Source organism: Stegodyphus dumicola, chromosome X2 (genome assembly GCF_044657685.1).
Source record: "Stegodyphus dumicola isolate Sdum_Otavi_A_Nest chromosome X2, ASM4465768v1".
In the NCBI taxonomy this organism is placed as follows: Eukaryota; Metazoa; Arthropoda; class Arachnida; order Araneae; family Eresidae; genus Stegodyphus; species Stegodyphus dumicola.
This window is the reverse complement of record NC_140781.1, coordinates 146,966,106-146,986,769: the sequence shown is the minus strand read 5'-3', so window position 1 is coordinate 146,986,769 and position 20,664 is coordinate 146,966,106. Positions and strand designations below refer to the sequence as shown.

General features: G+C 35.0%; 1 protein-coding gene across 1 annotated transcript in view; it reads left to right on the top strand.

Moving 5' to 3' along the window:
* Window positions 1-20,664, top strand: part of LOC118182555 (chordin-like protein 1) — a 156,690-nt gene that overhangs the window by 105,106 nt on the left and 30,920 nt on the right. Inside the window, exons 6-7 of the mRNA XM_035351925.2 lie at window positions 1,496-1,583; window positions 15,140-15,223. Of these exons, the coding sequence (XP_035207816.1) occupies window positions 1,496-1,583; window positions 15,140-15,223 (172 nt within the window). The remainder of the gene's footprint in view (window positions 1-1,495; window positions 1,584-15,139; window positions 15,224-20,664) is intronic.

Here is a 20,664-nt window from a genome sequence, read left to right as displayed (position 1 = left end):
CAAAGTTATAAAAAATCTTCATCCAATCCAAATGAAATTACAGCTGCCATTATGCCATTGGCTAACTTAAATCAATGATAGCAGCAGTCTGTTCAATCCATTCCCAGAGGAATAACAAATGTAATCAAAGCTAAAAGTGGATCAATGCGTTATTAGGAAGTGCCTCTAAAACTGTGGTCTATCAGGGCCCTTATCTTTAGAGGGTGCATAGCCATGAACGACTGAAAAGAAGTCTTCGGACAACTGATCCACTCATTTGAAATTGTTTTTAAGGGCGTTAAATTGCACAGTAGTCAACACCAGAGAAAATAACGGCATATTTTATAGGTTACCATGTTTCAAGCCAATCAACAGACCATAATCGTTGAGAATCATCCGGTAGTATGCTTGGAGCCATAGCTGGCATGCGAAGAAACAGTTTTTACAATCCCATAACCTATGTCCTTCATCGTAATGTAGCACCTGCAGCAAAACATCGAAAGGAAAAGGCTATATTAATAGCGTGGTGAGTAGGGATCAACTTATGATGCACAACTCTACCAACCTAAACAATAAATACAGCTTGTTCTTCTTTATGATCTCATTTACCTGGACTTCATCAGAAACATATACTATGATTGTTCTTGTTTCTCAGTTACTTCTACCTTATTTCGCGCAAAATTTGATGCGCCATACATTAAAATTTTGTCACATCTATTTCTGCTTAGTATAACAGACAGGCAGAAGGACAAGACAGGCAGAAGGACATAACATAATAAATCCTTGTATCCTAAATATTTTTAATAATATCGTAGATCCGGGCACATGACGGGACAACCGGTATCGCCGCCAGCTTTGGCAGAGCTTGCGATGACGGTTGCACCAGACAAGAGTAGCACCTCGGCACCTGAACGGCACCATGGATCCCAAGAATGCGCTGTTAATCTCAATAAGTAATATAAGAGGCCTTTACCTACTTACTAAGGGTAAATAATAGGTTCTCCTGCACCCATACCTAACTTAATCCATATTCTGATGACAAATTACAGTATAGCAGGAAAACCTTTCGTAGTATTATGCACGAGTATGATATATAATTCCCGTCCTGCTTTTAAACCTAATTTTGGTGATCATAGTATCCGCCGAAAGACAAAATTTTATCTCAGGGTAGTAAAAGAAACATTTTTCTTTACTGTCTTTAAACTGGAACACTAATTTTCATTTTCTTACAGGAAATATCGTTATTAATTTAATTTTAGAAACTGTTTAATATTCATAAGCAAAGCATTTCAAACATTGGCTCAAATTAATCAACCGCAAAATGCTCCATTATGGCTTGTTTCAATTACCGATAGAGCTTTTCGAGATCACAAACAAAAAATACGTATTTTATATCTTAAAACTTATTTAAAACTGACTGAAACCTCATTACTTTTAAACTGTGCAAATAATAAATAAATTCATTATATGCGAAGAGTATTTTTTATGTGTATAAGATGTACAATCTTTCTTTTAGACCGGCTTGGTGCTTTGCCGTCTCAGAAACTGTGACTCTGTCCAATGTCTTTCTTCTGATACAAAGGATTGTTGCCCAACATGTAAAGGTAAATTTAACAAATATTTTGTTTTCCTTAAAAACAAAGAAATGTGAATAAAATATCAAGTTTCTAATTGTCTTCTTTATACACTCACGTTTGTGAAAATTGCAACACCAAGAAGGAATCGTCATAATTGAATGCAATTTAATACACAGTTGAGTGGTAGTGGTACAAATAAATGATTAAATGTTCAAAGCAAACAAACAAGAACAAGAGATCAGAATCAGTATTTTGTGTGGCCACCACGCGCCGCAATAAGTGCTGCTACACGACGTGGCATGGAGTCAAACAAAGTTGAATGTCTGACTGAGGAAGAGCATTCCATATCGTTTGTACGCGTACCCAAAGTTCGTCTGCAGACGCAACAGGACGAGGATCACGAGCAAGACGCCGACCAATGACATCCCACACATGTTCAATTGGAGACATATCCGGGGAACACGCAGGCCAAGGAAGAAGCTGTACCTGCTGCGCTGCAAAGAAGGATTTAACAATCCGAGCAGTATGAGGGCGGGCATTGTCCTGTTGAAATACAGCGCCTGGCAAGCTTTGAAGGAAGGGAACAGCTTCGGGCTGTAGAACTTCACGGATATACCGGTTGCTGTTCAGATTGCCCACAATTCGTAGCAATTGAGATCGTCTATGATATGCTATGGCGCCCCAGACCATAACTCCGGGTGTTCGTCCACTGTGGCGTTCGATAATGCACTCTGGAAGGTCGCGTTCACCGGCATAGCGTCTGACACGAATGCGGCCATCATGGTACCACAAATTAAAGCGGGATTCGTCAGAAAACACGACATGCTGCCAATCAGCACGCCAGTCTCTATGCTGATTGGCCCATTGTAGCCGCAGGCGGCGATGGTCGTGCGTTAGGGGGATCCTGTATAAAGGAGTCCGTGCGCGCAGTCCACACTGTAGCAGACGTCTACGAATTGATGAAGCACACAATGAAACACCTGTAGCTATTGACCACAGTGCTGCCAATTGTCTAGAGGAAGCTGTACGGTCCGTCCGCGCCATGCGGACCAGGTGTCTATCATCGCGAGCTGACGTCACATTTCGGGGTCCACTCCCGGATTTCCGAGTTGTCCGACACTCGTCCGTCCACTGCTTCCAAACGCGCATCACTGTGCTGCTGTTACGCTGCACACGAGAGGCTACTGCACGATACGACAATCCAGCTTCACGAAGGCCGATGATTCTCCCTCGTTCAAACTCTGTAAGTTGTTCAAATCTCTCTCTCTTTCGTCGACGAGGCATAAGTACAGATTGAGTTAACGTTTACCACTAGCAGATAACCACCGATAACCATACACGCCTCGCTACAGCCGTCTATTTATTCGGATCCATCAGCCGTTCAGAGGGCGCTGCTCAGCATACGCATGCGCTACGGATTTGCAATTCTAATCATTTGCATATCATGCGCTACTTTGCATTTCCTGAAAATTTCAGCTCACTCGCGTAAGTCCTTCATGGTGTTGCAATTTTCACAAACGTGAGTGTACTTATTTATTCTAGATGCTGAAATACATAATTTTTTTCTTTAATTCTGTGAAGTCATTAAAAGAAGTTTTAAAAAAATATTAATTCCAGTCAATTATTACATTTTAAGCTATCAGATTTTATATTTATAAAACTTCAACGTTAATTCAATTTAGTTTTAGCGCTTACCGTTCTAATGGCCTTTAGAAATAGCTAATATTTTCCTAACTTCATTTAAAATTTTAGTAAAAGTGCAGAAAGTAAACATTAAGCAATGTAGTGCTTAGAAAATTAGAGTCAAATTGATTAAAGTGATTCTTATGTATTAAACAATCCATTATATTTACAATAAATTAACAGAACTTAGCTATTTGAATGAAAAGATTCGAAGACTGCTGTTTCGAACGAGGATCAAATCCGAGAATACTCAGTTTACAACCAAATGCTATATAGCCATTTAACGATCAAAGAATGTCTTCACCAAATCCTTTTTAAGTTCTTTTTATTGTAGAGAATCAGATGCATATATTGAAGATCAGTCAGAGCAGGAAATCAGGGGCTCTCTAGATACCCTTACCGAGAAAAATCCAATTCACTGACTGAAAAGCCTTTGTGGGTAATTTTCGCGGAACAAAAGTCAAAATTATAATTCAGTGATAAGTTCAGTAATTCAGTCAAAATTATGATGAGTTACCTGAGATTTATTTATGTTTAAATATTTTTGTACTTTGATACTAAATTGTAACGTTGTTTTCTTTGGACGATACATATCAAAGCATACTGGAAGATATACTGTTGCAGCGGACCACACAGAGATGAGAAAAATTGTGTGTGCGGTCCCCGCAAGTCACTGTTTCCAAGCTTTTACGACGTGACACACCAGATGGTTCTGAAATAGCAGACGCAATATTTCGCTACAGTTGACAGTACAAGAGATATAACTTCACGACCAGTGTCAAGAGATTTGAGCGTTCTGCACTGTCTCTGTTGTCAAAGCCTCTTGATTTCAGGAGGGCTGACGAACCAATGATCTTGTTTTTCCTTTTGATATCGTTCCAGATATAACGAATCAGAAAATGTAAAATACTACTGAAAAATTAAGGAGACATCGCTAATTCAGTTTGAAGATTTTTTTCCGTCGGAACAACACGTTAGAATGCTCTTGAACTCTCGACTAGAGAGACCCTCGTTAGAGGTTCCTCATGTCACGAGGACTATAATTCACTTCAATAACTGTTCTATGCTCTCCCTGAATTATATATATTCACATATTGTAATAAATATGGTCATTATATATTATAATAAGTATGTATATTATATATTGTAATAAATATGTTTTGAGTTCAAAAATGCAGTAAGTATTACGCAACCTTACAAATGTACCAACCATTATTACGGAGTGAGATGCACTACCTACCGCCAGTCACCCTCACTATAAAGTCTCAAAGAACTAAAATCAGAGAGAAATTTAAGAATGAATTTTACTGACAGTTGATCAAATGTCCCGAAAGAATGACACTACAAGAAAATATTTTATCAGTAGCAACCAATTTCAAACAGTTAAGTTACCCAGCAAATAAAAAATGACACTATTTACCCACTTAAACACTACTATCAAAAGTTTCGTATAAGTTTGCTATGAAAAAAATAGCCTTACTTAAAATGTAGATCAATATAATTTGGATAAAAAAGCAATTAATATAACAGGAATTTTTCTTTTCGGAAATTAATGATTTTTAACCATTATGTGTTTTGAATAATAGTTGAACGAATTCATTTCTGAAACGAGAAACATCACCACATTATTCTACGTAAACATGAAAGTGTGGAAATCAGTTCCATTTAGAAAGTCTTTTATGAAGGTATGACTTTTTGGCCGGAAAGCTATCAGTTGATATACCATAACTAACTTTATAAGTAGCCTTCACATTTAGTTCCAAATATAATACGTGGTGGAAAAAAATTGGTACTTCTTTCATACATTTAATATCAATTCTACAGACAACTGAAGCAGCTGAACAGTTTTTGAAGTTATTTTTAAATTATTCAAATGGAACCAGGTTTCTCACAAATTTACAAGAATTAAAGAAAATTAGTAAGAGTCTTTCTTAATGGTTCAAATATTAAAAATTTTAATCAGAAGTTGTTCGAACTGATTTTGAAATATATCGCTTTATTACTTTCTTACATAGTGGCGCTGCCAGAACTGTCGAATTTGGCTGTGAAAGAAGCATTCTCATTTGAATATAGCTTAGTAATCTGGATATGGAAAGTAATTAAAATAATAAGAGATCTTGTTGTCGGCCACTAATGATCTAACAACACTATATCTGTTGAGTAAGAGGCGAAAACCTCCATTTCTGAAACGAGAAACTTCTACCTGGCCTTCAGCTTCAGGAACAATATTCTAAGTCTCAAGGGTGTCGTTTTCAGCTCCATTTGGGAAATTGTGAAATTTTGTTACGATGGGGTCATTCTATCTTATCAAAAGACTGGCTACTGGAATATATTTTTTTAGGTAAAATTCTAAGCATAAATATCACCTGGTGGATTTTGTAATGGGACAAAGAATAGTTCATTCACCTTTAGACGTTTTCTACTACATGTGCCGATATACATAATTTGAAAATTTGACAAAATTATAATTTCATCTCTAGAACTGCCAGATGCTAAGAGCTTGCATCGTTTTTATTGATTACTATACAAACCAAAAGGCACAGGTACATAAGTTCCAATACAAAGAGCGGAAAGTTGGCGTTATAAATGTCTAAAATTTGGTAAGTGTCACAAATACAGGACTCGAATTTAAGAACCGAAAGTCTGAGCACTTTAAGTACAAAAAATGGTAAAGTTATAGTAAACAAATGGCAATTAAATTAAAAAATAAATTTATATATAATTATATTTCGAACTGGAGTGTAGGATGCAAACAAACGCAGCTCAGTACTCTCGATAGATACGGAGTTAGATACTAGACGGATACTGAATCACAAATGGATGCTTGCTCTTTTAAGACTTATCTAGCTCAAAATATTGAACTAGATAAACTCTAAAAGTTCTAATTTTAAAACTGCTGCCTGTTGAATGTATTGCTAAATTATTGCTTATTGAAGTTATCCTCTATAATTGTCTGAAAGTAGTTAATCGCTTCATTAATTTTCATTCTTTATTATCAGTTTTTTTAACCAGTTCTCGTTTTATTTTTATCCTATTCTATCCCTATCCCTTCTGATTTCATGCGTACAGAAGCTCATTCCAGAAGAAGATGTAAATTAGTGAATACAAAGAAGGTAAGAACGGATATAAATAGGGCCAATTAAATATATCTAAAAAGTGCGTAATTCAACTTGCGTTGAATCTTGGTTTATTACTCAGCAATGAATGAAAATTTCAGATGAAAATGGTAATTTCTGGATTTGCGGTTGATAAGTAAGAGTCAGTTATAATGTAGTTCCATGACGCATATCAAATTAAGTTCATTCGTTGAATTCCAACTCTACTGAATGTGTGCATATGGTCTGAAAGGATCAGTTTCTGTTAAATATTGTAACTCCTAACACATGGTAATATAGTTGGTTATTAGCTATATTTTAGTTTGATTAGCAACTAGATTGGTAACTTGACATTTTCACATTACGAGCTCTTTTGTAAAGTTACTTAGCTGAGTAGATTTTACTAGGGACTATAAATATGTTTGGTGAATGGCTACAATGTTACTTAGCTCATGATATTAAAAAAAAACTAAGCTTCAGCCGCATGTATTATGATAACTTTGTACCAGTTGATTACCTTATCAAAAAACATAGTCAAAATTTATTCCTCAAAATTGAACAGATTGATAACCGAGCACTTCAGCAGATGCCAGCCTATGATCCTACTATTCGCAGCTCACAGAAGAGACCAAGAGCCGTGATTGGCCGAGAGTTCGGCATCTACCCTCCATCTAAAAGGGCAAGACACGCCCTCTCAACATCAGTTCCAGCTCCCGCGCCATGAAGGAAGGAAGTCTCTTCAGCGAGCTGCCATATAATTGCTTATTACCATCTCTACCTGCAACCAAGATCTTCAAGCAAAGTTATCAATCTGTTCGCATAGAGTCACATCTCCCGCAGATTTTTTAAAATCTGCCTATGAATATTTTCAACGCGTTCATATTTATTATTTGCACTATCCTACACAAGCCACATGCCAATGAGCCTATTAATCTTAAAATCTTTCCTCTCCGCTTTCTGCTTTAGTGTTGTATTGTGTATAAAAAAATTTATAAAAACCAAAAAAAAAGTATAAAATTTAAAATACAAAAAAAATTATAAAACCTAAAAACTTTTATAAAATATTTTGATTCTTAAGTTTTTATTATCTCATCTCTATCCCTAAACTTTCTTGAGCCAGTGGCTCCCTCTAGTGTGCATCAGGTAATTCACTTATGCAAAATTTTTTCTCATTTCTGCTCGCTTTTAGTAATTCTGATGAGGAGGTAAATGGTTTTGAACCATAGGAACTCCGTAATTTTTAAATCATTGGCATTGGATAACTTTGTATAATGATCATCTTTGTACAATGGTAATATCACGATTTTCTAAACAAGACTAATAACTATACACTCACTATAAAATATTACAAGTTCAGCTCTTTCATTGCGACCTTAATTGACAAAAAATGCAAGCTTCGAAATTAATGTTTTTGGAGAATATTCTAAAAGTAATTATTTCATTAATTAATGAATGCAAAACACTCTTTGCTTAAATAGAAAAGGGTTCTGATTCTATCTAAGATGAGAAACTCTATCTAAGATGAGTTACTTTCGCGCGCACACACACATATAGTATATATATATAATCATAAGATTATCTGTCACCATAAATCAATTCTAGTAATTTGTTTACTCGTGAGTTTGAAACTTTCGACTGCTTAAAACTCATCTATAATTCATTATCCATAGGCTCTGTGATGCAACAAGAGCTTCTGCTTATGGTATCTCACACGATCTATTTTTAGTCGTGTTTGAAAAGAATGGATAGCAGATATACACAAATGTAAATTAAAAATACTAAATCTCAATTTAGCTTATCATATAAGTGAATAAATAACGTTTTTTGAAAAAAAAAAAGTGTTTTCAAACAAGGCAATATTTTTTTAAGCTTTTGTTTTACGTAAATTTAGATACGAGTATTTTCCGGACTTTCAAGACTCGGGGAATTTCGAGAAACGGAAGAAAGTCCTCTCTACGTCAGAAGAAAATTATTCTTCGCAAGCACTCTTTTTTCTTTCACATTAAATAAAATGTTAAATTCTTCTACTTATCAAAAAATAAAGATAAGGAAAGTTAGAAAAAAATTATGCCACAGAAATTTAAGCATTCTTAAATAGTAAGATTTGAAAGTCATTACTTTAAACTGAGATATTTTACTAAATAATGAAGAGTTCAAAAAATCTAATGCGCCAACCAAAAAAAAAAAAAAATAAACTGCATAATTTTAGTATAACGTAGAAAAAAGAAGAGAAAAAGAAGAGAAAGATAGAGAGAGGTCTCCAGGAAAAACAATAATAAATTAGAAATGATTTGTTTATCTTTTCTGTTTGTTGCATTTAAGGCCAGTAAATTCCTATACGCTTGGGCAAAATTATTTTATTTAAAAAAAAATGTTAGATTATTGTGTTATGGCAAAGCAATCTTGAGCCATCTCTTTAAGAGCGCAGGTGGCTTCATGGAGGACGTTGTTGGCTTAGGTTACGCACGGGAAAAAATCTCCCTTTTTGTCGCTGGGAAAGCCGTCCTGAAGAAAGACTTATTTTTTGAATTGGATTATTTAATTCGTGTAAAAGGGCTATCTGCTTACCTTCATCCCACTGCTGACACAGAGCAATCCGTAGGTACACACCTCGTACTTTTCTTCGAAGAAAGTACGAACTTCCGGAGGCACACTCCTCGTACTCTCTTTATACAGAACGACATATACAGAACTTCCGGAAAACACAGAACTTCCGAAACTTCCTTTTCGTACACAGAACTTCCAGAGGTACACATCTCGTACTTTCAAACACCTCGTACTTTTCTTTCCCTGCCATCAAGCTCTCGGGGGAACTTTCTTATCGACAGATTTTAAATACTCTTTCTAGCAATGATACCAGAGCCTCAAATACCCATCCGAGATCCGAATACAAGCCTATCAGCATAAAGCTTCTGTTAATTATTTTACCAACAGAGTGACCCTGACAAACAGTTGATTTGTCGCTCAAAATACTCTGAGCAATTTTTACTGAAACCGATCATTGATTTTTGAAGAAAACTTTTACTGAATTTACAAATTTACAATGATGAACGCTACACAGAAGCTGTTGAAGTAAGATAACTACTATCATTCATTTTAGCGGGGAGGTTTTACATATGACTATAAATTTTAAATTTTGTTAGGAAAATGTATAATGTACGGAATATATAATCACATTCCACTCATAAGTCCGAAAGATAAAAACCACATACCACATATATTAATTTTCGTTCCATATGTTATAATATATACAATTAGAAATTTGAAGACATACAATATGTACTTTCATGTCTCTTCAGCTGGTTTAGTAAATAAACTTTCATATCTTGAATAAAAAAAAAAAAGTTCTAGAAAATTCAAGAATTAAACCGTTTTAAAGCTTTAAAATGAGCTCCAAGGCAAAACGGAGGCTAACATCCTATTGCCTCCTAAGTCATAAATATAGCAGCACAGATATGAGTTGTACTACCTTTCTACCGAAGTCCCGACTCAAGTATCGTAATTCATTTGATATTTAATTTATTATGATAGATTTTATCTGAAAATATATATCTAGTCTTCCAACCTGCCTTAAAATTGTATTTATATAGTACATTTTTATTGTTCTATATCATTCAGGATTAGGCTAAAATGCTAAGAATCCATTGCTTCCATGACTTTCTAGTAGGTCACATTGTTTGATTACTTGATTATAGTAAAGTACACTAGGGTTCTCTGCCTAAGTGGAGTGATGTCTTCCTGGAGGACTGTTTAGAGGAAACTGACTCGTTTTCACTTACACGTGGGGTTATAAGGTATTTCTCTCGCCTTCTTAGCGTGCCTTCGTGGCGTAGTGGTCTCCACGCTGGGCGCATATTCCAGGGGTTCGTGGCTCGATTCCCGGCGAAGGCGTTGCTCATTTTTCATCTCTCTTGCTTCAAAAATACCTAATAGCTCTAAAGGGTAAACTACGAAAATGTCCAAGCAGCTAGCCCGTTCGCTGGTATTTGAGCCTGGATTGAACTGCCAACATTCAGCGATCTTGTCCATTCGGCTACAGGTGGGCAGTTAGTATTGTTATGAGAGAAAAGGAGAAGCTTACTCTATCAATGAACAATTCAGCGCATTATGTAATTTAGCATTAGTTTATTTAATGTTGGTAATGTCTTACTGCTTATGATGTAGCAGTTAAACTTTGTTCTGTTTATGCGTTATATGAATACTGTGTTCTGTGTAGCTTCCGGCTTTTCAATACATTCAAATGTCTGATTTTAGAAACACATTACGGATTTTTCGCGGAATCCAGTTTCTCTTTCCACGACTCATTTATCGAATATGATTTTAACAAAGCTACTTAATTACGCTACACGAATCTTCTTTTGCAATGAGTTCTTTACATTTATTCTCCCTTTCATCGGCATTAACGTTTGTTTCAAGTGCTACGAAGCAAAGTATTAACTCGTATCAACTATTAGACTGTTTTCAGAAAGATTAAAAAGGCTTTTAAAAATCTACTGAAAAATCCGAACTTTTGACGTCAGAAGTATTTCATGGCCCCAAAATAAAAATGTGAGATATAAATTTAAACCAGAAATTGCATTTCTAAACTTAGTAAATTAAGTTCAAAGAACTCTTTTGCGTGCTTGCTGAAGACAAAAATATGCTCACCAGCACTTCCTATAAGCAGGGTTATTAAGATAGCAATAGTCGATTCAAATATCTAATTTTAGTAATTTATTACTAAAACTGTTAAAAACGCTAGCATTAGGGTATTTTAATAGCTTCCGTTCTCACTTTGTTCTACCCGTTAAAGAGATTATTAACTACACTTGTGCTATTTCATATTCCTCAGCGTGTGGGTTTTAATGTGACGTCAAATTCATCTATTTTATCCAAAAAACATTTTAGTAGATTCCAATTTTCAAGACCGGGATATTTATTAGTCCGGCCTTTTTTTATATGGATAGCAATTTGACCTTTTTTTCCCTTTAACAGTTAATTTGTTTTTGCCGAGTTCTTTTCGAAGAAATATTATGACAGCTTCGATTTCAAACAAGCTTATATGTAATATAATGAATCATAAACTGTATTTCCGTCGCTTTTTAGAGTAGACAGAAATTACTTTATAGAATATATATAGTATTATTTTTTCTTCGCTTCCTTAGTACAAGTAAAGTGATTATCTGAAATTCCATGAATATCCAATATGTACTTTCGTTCATGTACTTTCGTTCATGAACTAAGTTCAAATTATTTTCAGCAGTTAGCTTCATAATATAATAAGTTTGGACATCAAGAGAAAACAGAAATTGTATGTTAAAAATGAAACTTTATTTTTCATATCTTTTTTGAATTTTTATCATTGAGATCCATGATTAAAAATAACAAAAAGTTGGACAACTTTTGCATGGTGCTACGCTACCCTAAATGCTAACTCCGAGAACCTTAAAGCTAGGCAAACGACTTGGCATACCTTCTGCGTAGAGTAGCACAAACTCAGATTTGAAAAAAAAAACTGTTTATCAGCACGTCAGACTGATAGAGTAATAGACAAGTAATAGCCGCAAATCGTGAGTGTATGAGTGATGCGTCCCTGAATCGTCTCTCAAATTTTCTCATGTCAAAGTACTAAGATGTAATACCATGACATCAGCGCATGATATAAAGATCAAACCTGATTTTATACGAGTAATTTAATTCTTAATTACTGCAGAACAATGAATTCTTAAATATTCCACCTCCTTTTATGTCAAATCAACATAAATGCTATAGTTCCAACCAAAATGGAAGTTATTCGCAAAGTATATAAATATGTGACCTTTGAAAGTACCTTACACAAATTGAACATGATCATTCAAATCAAGTTACAATCCACATTAGACTAAATACCACCGCAATTCATTGAAAGAGCATCCATCAATGCCGGGCCTCCTACTTAGTTTAGATTTCTCAAACTATAGATATATAAGGGTATCACCAAGACAATTTCATTAAGTTTAGCACCTCGCCTGAGTTCAAGACCATTGTGAATGAATACTGACTGGTCAATAAAACGCTGAGATCCCGATTGTGCCGAGCTCATATGTTACTGATAAAAGCCCTTATATAAAAATAAAATATTATTTTATTTCAAAAATCTTCCACGTCAAATGCGTTGCTTTTTCTAACCCTAGAACGACTGCCAGATGACAGTGCTTCACAAAATTCAAAAGTAACAGCATGAAATTCACAGTAACAGGGTGGTTTTCAAACTCTTATGCGAAGCTTGGCATAAAGTTCAAAACTTGAGACTTTTGAATTATGCCCTGTACCACATTTGATAGAAAATAAGGAGATCTCCTTTTTTAGTTCCAGAGCTCTTCTTATTTATAATTTATAGCATGTGAACTTTCTCTTTAGTGTGAACGCTGTTTATTGATGCTTAGAATTTAAAGACTATGTTATTAGTAATACGCTACTACACTATTAGTACCATAGTAATCATAGTAGCGAAGCAGCTATAAAGGTGATGGGGCCATGATACCAAGTAGGTAAAATGCATGTAGATTCAAGAACTGTGAAAATATTTTCGTCCGGGACAGTTTAAGTTCGGTGGTAAACAAGGTGATACCTAAAATAAACACCGACTGTGTGACTTTCCTTATTGAGTGCCTGAATTATCCAGATTAAAACAGGTATCAATAAGTTTTTATATCAACAATTTTAGCAGAGAATGATATTCTATTCTGCTCTAAATGGACGAAATGCCGTAACATATATCCATAGTAGTTTGAAAAATGGTTAAATAAATAAACTTCGGGCATTGAAAGCAAGATTTATGCAGATTCAATCTCTCGTTCTCCAGTTATTACTCTATTAAACAATTATGCAATATAGTTTGAGCTAGCCTTGCAAGCTATTAATCCAGTGCCAATGAAACATAAAATCGTTTAGAAAGCAAGTCAACGAATATGATATACACTGAAGTGACAAAAGTCATGGGATACCTCCTAATATTTTGTCGGTCCTCCTTTTGCCCGGCGAAGTGTAGCAACTCGACGTGGCATGGACTCAACAAGTCGTTGGAAGTCCCCTGCAGGAATATTGAGCCATGCTGCCTCTATAGACGCCCATAATTGTGAAAGTGTTGACGGTGCAGGGGCACGAACTGACCTCTCGATGATGTCTCATAAATGTTCGATGCGATTCATGTCGGGCGATCTAGGTGGCCAGATCATTCGATGGAATTGTCCAGAATGTTCTTTCAACCAATCGCGAACAATTGTGGCCCGGTGACATGGCGCATTGTCATCCATAAAAATCCCAGCGTCACACTCGAACCCTACCATCAGCTCTTACCAACTGAAATCGTGACTCATCTGACCAAGCCACGATTTTCCATTCGTTTAGGGACCAACCGATATGCTCACGAGCCCACGAGAATCGCTGCAGACGATGTCGTGCTGTCAGTAAAGGCACTCGAGTCGGTCTTCTGCTGGCATAGCCCAAGGAAGACAAATTTCGCCGCACTGTCCTATCGGACACGTCCCTCGTACGTCCCACATTGATTTCTGCGGTTATTTGACGCAGTGTTGCTTGTCTGTGAACATTAACAACTCTACGAAGACGTCGCTGGTCTCGGTCGTTAAGTGCAGGTGGTCGGCCACTGCGCTGTCCATGGTGGGATGTTATGCCTGAAATTAGATACTCTCGGCACACTCTTGACACTGTGGATCTCGGAATGTTGAATTCTCTAACGATATCCGAAATGGAATGACCCACGCGTCTAGCTCCAACTACCATTCCGCGTTCAAAGTCTGTTAATTCTCGTCGTGCGGCCATAATCACGTCAAAGACTCTTCACATGAATAACTTGAACACAAATGAAAGCCCTGCCAAAGCACTTCGCATTTATACATTTTCTACGCGATACTACTGCCATCTGTATATTTGCATATTGCTATCCCATGACTTTTGTCACTTCAGTGTAACCCTCTATAGAAGCGTCAGTTCCTTTTGGACTCTTTTATGTCCCATCGTTTTTCCTACTTTATCCAGTTGTTCAAATCAAAGAAACCGTTATGGCTATTCAATCTCTGACAAACATTTTCGTTTTTTAGTGCATCTGGATCACGAAAGTATGAGCGTCTCCAATATTTTTCCTTAGTTATAGAATATAATAGACATCTCGCAAAAATTCTACTTTCATAGTCTGGAGCTTTTAGGTATGCCTTAAAGAAGCGTATTATATTGTGTTATAAAAGTTATAACTTTTATGGCGTAAGAAAGCGTCATTAAAGAGTTCAAAGAAAATTTTCTTCTTATCAAATCTGCCCTATTTTAAACAAATAAGAGAAATAAGAAACAAATAAGAGATTGTTGTTCTTTTTAATTTTTAAAGTTTAAATTATTTAGATAAAGTCAAATTTAATGAGTTTGGAGGGTTTCCCTAAATGAAAGCTAAAAATCTACAAATCATGTAGAAATAATTTGTCACTAATTCTTATAATTAAAAAAACAGCTTTGTATTGAATGAAATATTAGTGTATTTCTATAACATTACAGTACTGGAACTGAATTCACATTTCGGTATTTGAATTATAATTTAAGTCATGAGAAACAGATAATGAGATTAACATTGTTCGGGAGATCAAATTATAAAGGACTGTGACATTTTAGTTGATGGAATTATAAAGGATTATGAGTTCACACCAGACTGGCAGTATTGAGCATCAATAATATGTTTTATTGCTGTAGTTCTTTTTTTTTTTTTTTTCATTTTCTCTGTGCTTATGCAGTTAAATGCTAATAAAATACTGAGAATTCTTAATCCCATTATTTCTTTAGATGAACCGGTAAATGAACACGAAAGTCAATCAAATCCGGTTCTGGTTACAATAATGGTGTCAGATGGTCAGTCACAAAGTGGAGGTATGTTTTAATGTAATAATCGTTTTTAAAACAATAGAATTTTTTCCTATATTTCTCACTGTTTACGTTAATTTTTCAGCTTCGTTTGATTTTGCATGATACTTTTTATAGTTCATTTTTCCCGTTGCATGATCATTGTGATATTGGTAAGTTATATTTTCATTTTTGTTCTTCCATTTGTTTTTATTTTTATTTTTAAGTTTCATTGTAAATTAGAAAAGAGATTTGATTTTTTTTTTCGTTCTAAAATTTCTTGGGTTTTTCCCACGGCATGTTTTTAAATTTTTGCCAAATTTTCAAGAAAATAAGTACAGTTGAATTTACTAAAATCAAATATGCTGTAAATTGCTTTAATTGGTAATGTAAATTTATCTATATATTAAAACTTGTAATATTTTACAAAACAGAATCAATCTACATATATTACATTTTGTAATACGTTATAAGTATACTCTTTAATTCCACATTATATTATTACTAACTGAGGACGCTTTTTAAAAGTAAGATGAAACCGTTACCGAGTTTATAAGGGTAACAGTGAATAAAACTTCAGATTATAGTAAACAGACTGAAATATATAATTATTTCAGAGAGGTGTGGTGAACTAGGTGAAGAAATTAGTAAAACTTTAAATAACTACTATATTAAGGTCGCCTAATTTTTCTTTAAAAATGAAAAACATTTACTAACTGTTCTATGATAAAAATAATATAATTCAAAAACAAAATTAAAAAATATACAGTATTCATACCTTTCTTAGTCTTTTTTTAATTGCAGTGCGAACGCTAAATAAGAGTACGTAGAGAGATTATAAAAGCGTATGCTTAGGTACTACCATATTTGGCTATGCAACTTTTTAACTAAATACCATTTACTCATTAAAAAAGCACAATTAAATATTTGAAAATGCGCAGAATTAATGGTAGTATATTAACTTGCTTCATATGAAAACCTGATTAGTCTTTAGTCTTACAACAAATTATAAGATACGGTAAAGTCACCTGAGTATAACGCTACTTATTTTTAACAGGCTACACTCTTTTTTACTTTTCATTAAATAACGCACTTTTAAGAAGTTTTATTCTATAACAATGGTTGCCAGCCTTTTCCCACTTACGTACCCGTTAGCATCCCATTTTTATAGTTCAATTAATTGAGCAATTAATTTGTAATTAATGTAGGAAACCTATCTTATCCACTACTGCTGAAGCCAGTTAATAATAGAAATAAAATTGTAGTGGAATAAAGGAAGCGTTTACAGCAGTAACGAAATCAGTTCCATTACTATTACAATCAATTCGTAACGAAACCCATAAATCAATTGTAAGAGGAACAGAACATTCATATTATACATAAATAAACATAATTACTTTAAAAAATGGGTTCAATTAAATGCATCACTGATCATAAAAAAACTATATTAAATTAATCAATCATTTGTATGAATTTTTAGTTGACGAAAAGAATAAAGTCTACTTGTCGACAAAAAAAAAAAAAAAAAAAAAAAAAAAAAAAAAAAAAAATCAAAATTATTCCACTGATGATTCATATTGTATAAATTAGGCATATTGCTAAATGTAGAAAATGACGCTAGCCGGTTCAAAAGGATTTTGCATTCCTCGTTTGTATAATTAACAAGTTTCGATAATAAACACCGCAAGAGTAAAAATATTCTTCGCCATAGGATAATACACTGTTGCTCAAAAAATAACCCAGAAAGGTAAAACAAGGAAGAAAACAAAAACTATTTAATTGATATTTTGTGAAACTGATCCGAGAGGTTGGACATCACTAGACCACATAGCAAAGGCATACAAAAATACATGTATTACGACCATCATATCGCCAAAGACAAAATGGAAATGGGTTGGAAGAATGGGCAATGACAACGTTACGCTAATTACGGGTATGATACCCTGTAGCTGAAATGTATGCTTGACAACAGCGAGGCAAGTTGGCAATAGTGTCGCTGATATCTTCTCGTGGCAGTAACGCCCATTCCTGTAGTAGCTTGTGAAGGGTCCTGGTGGCATACTGCGACCTGCTGTCCGTCGTCCCACACATGCTTTGTGGGATTCATGTCCGGTTATTTAGCAGGTCACGTCAGATGTTGAATGGTTTCACTCTCCAGATAACTCCGCACCACTCGAGCTCCATGCGGACGAGCGTTATCGTCCATAAATATTGCGTCAGTACGTATTGCAGCTATGAAAGGACTCTCAAGAGTGTATAAAATCGGATGGCTGTGACGGAACCACCAGGAATCACGTAGAGGTCAGCGCGGCCGTTCATTACTATCCCAGCCCATATAAGTAAGTCTTCTCCTCTATAATGGTCTGTAGTCATATCATTGCACTTCGGGAATAGTTCTGTATGTTAAATCTGTAAAGAGTACGTGATCTCACTGCTCTGGTGTCTAGCTACGATGCTCACGAGCCCAATTCAACCGCGCTCTGATATGCGATGCGGACAAAGGAACACAGACCACTGGTCGTCGGGCATACAGTCCACCTTCATGCAGTCGACTCGACACAAGCGGAGTGTGGGCCGTCCTGCAGCAGCAGAGAGATGCGACGCCAGCTGTCGTGCTGTTAGGGATCTACTACATTTTGCACATATGAACAGGAAACGACCTTCTGCCGTTGTGGTAATCCCAAGGCGTCCAGGCACACGTCTTCTACAAAAAGTTTGATCCCTTAGCAACGATTCCACATCCTATTAATGACACTACAATACACATTCAGCTCTCTAGCAACAGCGGATTGTCTGGAATCAGCTTGCAACATCCCTCCAAAGCATTTCATAGTGCAGATAGTGTCTTCGGCTCATGCTTTCTGCTTTGGCTCTCTAGCATTGCACGAAACTATCGCTACTTGCGAACTCACAAATAGATTCGGCATGCCTCTTTTTTAAGGAGTTGTGGTGTGACTGCGACATTAAGTTTCATGCTAATTTTGTTTGCCAATTCATATTCTGGGATGCAAAACCTCTAACCTCATACGTAAATTTATTGTTTTATTTCGAATTTTTACGCTAGGTTCTTTTCATTTAATGTTTGTTGCTTACTTTTTACTTTCATCCAAAAGTGCTGGTTTCTAACTTCTGATCCTGATAATAAACAAACTGAAGCATTTATTTGAATATTACCAAAGAAAAATGAAGATATGAGAAATTATATTACTGGAATCTACACACAGTGACTAAAGCTTTCGTTCTATTCATCAGTAACATTTAGATATGTATTGAATAAGGTAAAGATGAGAAACAGAATATTTCATGGTCGATTTGTATGATCATGAATTACATTTAGACACTGAGGAGCACAGAGATAAGTTGGATTGTAAATCTGTTTTCTTGCCATTATTATTTCAAATTCTGACGAAAGAAGGCACATAGAAGCTGTTTGGAAGCAACACTTTTTTCCATTTATAACTTTCCAAAAAGTAATTTGCTAAATATAAAACAATTGAATTTGGCTTTAATGTAAATATCTTTGGTACGTTCGAAATCAGTTTAAACCAGCAATTTAAAAGAAATGAAAATCTCTGACGCAAACCAAATTTGGAAGACAGTAACCAGATTTCTGAAATTTAGCTTTCAGAAAATCAATCTACTAACACTGCTTACTTTGGGAAAGAAACACACCTACATTCATCAGAATACTAGGTACGCTGAGAATTCAGTTCCAAGTCGGAAATTAAAAATAAAATTTTAAATAAAAAGTAACGAAACGTTTTTAATTTTTTAAAGTATTTTCATCCCCTTTTCGTAAATCCTATTTTTAAGACCTTGGGCTTTTTACCCCTTCAAGATAGCATGCACTGAGACATTTATCATACCGGAAGCCGAGTTTTTGTATACCCTGTCATATACATCTAACCACAATATATACTTCTGCACCTTGTCATATACATAATATACATAGACCATTATGAAATACCGTTTACTGAAGCTCTTCGTTGTTAGCAAAACATTTTCCACTAAAAAACTGATCATCCTCTAGTATAACGCCCGGCGCATGTCATTACATCCAGGCAACAACTATGCGGATGCGGATTTTGATTGGAGATTTCGGAACACATGGCTCAAAGCCTCAACCTTGCCTAAGCGCTAGGAGGAAAATATATTTTCCCTAAATTAAAAGAAGCGTTGTATCAAACTGTTCGAGAATATATCATTTACGAAATGATAAAATACAAATTTGAATCGTATATTTAATTCAAATCCTTTTAAAAATTTGTTGCAGCTGCAAACACTTAACCCAGGTTCAAAGTAGTAAAACGATTAGAATGTTTTCGGTTGTAACTTGGTAGACAAATAAAAACATACAAATAATGACTTTACTTTAATCTTGGTGTTTAACTTTTATAGATATTGCCATTTTAATAATTATATTTACATAATCGTAGATAATACTAAGGAAGATAGTAAATCAAAATAACGACTTTATAAAATAAGTTCACTTCTAATTCTTGGAGCATAACCTATTTATATCCTCGGCATACTTAAAATGATTTAGGTATTATCATAATAATCTCTACATGCAAAGGGGAAATGAAGAGTTCATAAACAAACAAGCAACCGGACAGCAAAGCTACGCTTAATGTTCTCGTTTTAAGTTCGTAGTCACTGAGAATAAGTCCTGTTTGGTAACACATGACTTCCTCATACTAAGTGGTGGACTCACAATTTAAAACACATCAAATGATCATCTGTTCATTTAGGATATAATCTCCCTTTAAATATCAGTAGACTGGAGCACTTTATTACCTTCGGGCAGAAGACGTTATTAAATCAGTATGTTCTTAAATATCAGTAAACTGGAACACTTCACCACCGTTCAACAGGAACCATTATAGATCAGTTTCTTGAGTTACTTAAATAGCAGTATTATAACAAAATCCCTCTTCGCAGTTGATCTTTTACATCCCGCAAATTACTCAGGTCCTAATAGTATTCTATATTTCTTCATCATATTCACAGTAGATTATTTTCCGCCGTTTTCTCTTCATTTTGTCAAACTCTCTCAGAACGCTCCACTTAACCTTTACGCACTCCTCTCTCTTACTCTCCTTTTCCACTCTTTTTTCATCATTCTCCACTCTTTTTTCATCTTTCTCCACTCTTTTTTTCACATTTCTCCACTTTTGACAATTTTTGATTAATTGACATTTGACCTAATTATTAATTAAACTTGACTTAATTATTAAGTAAACGATCTTCTGACAAGACCATGCTTCATATCTTCTTACAATAGTCAAATCAGTCATCTCACAATATTTCAAACCAATTATAGGCTCGCAGCAATTAAAATTATGGATCGCACATTTTCCAGCATCGCCCCCAAGGAAAGGCGGCTATTTTTTTGGCTCTCCTTCAAGCAGCAGAAAATCTAATGCAGCCTATAAAATATCTCTTAAAAAAATAATTTTGCTTCTTTG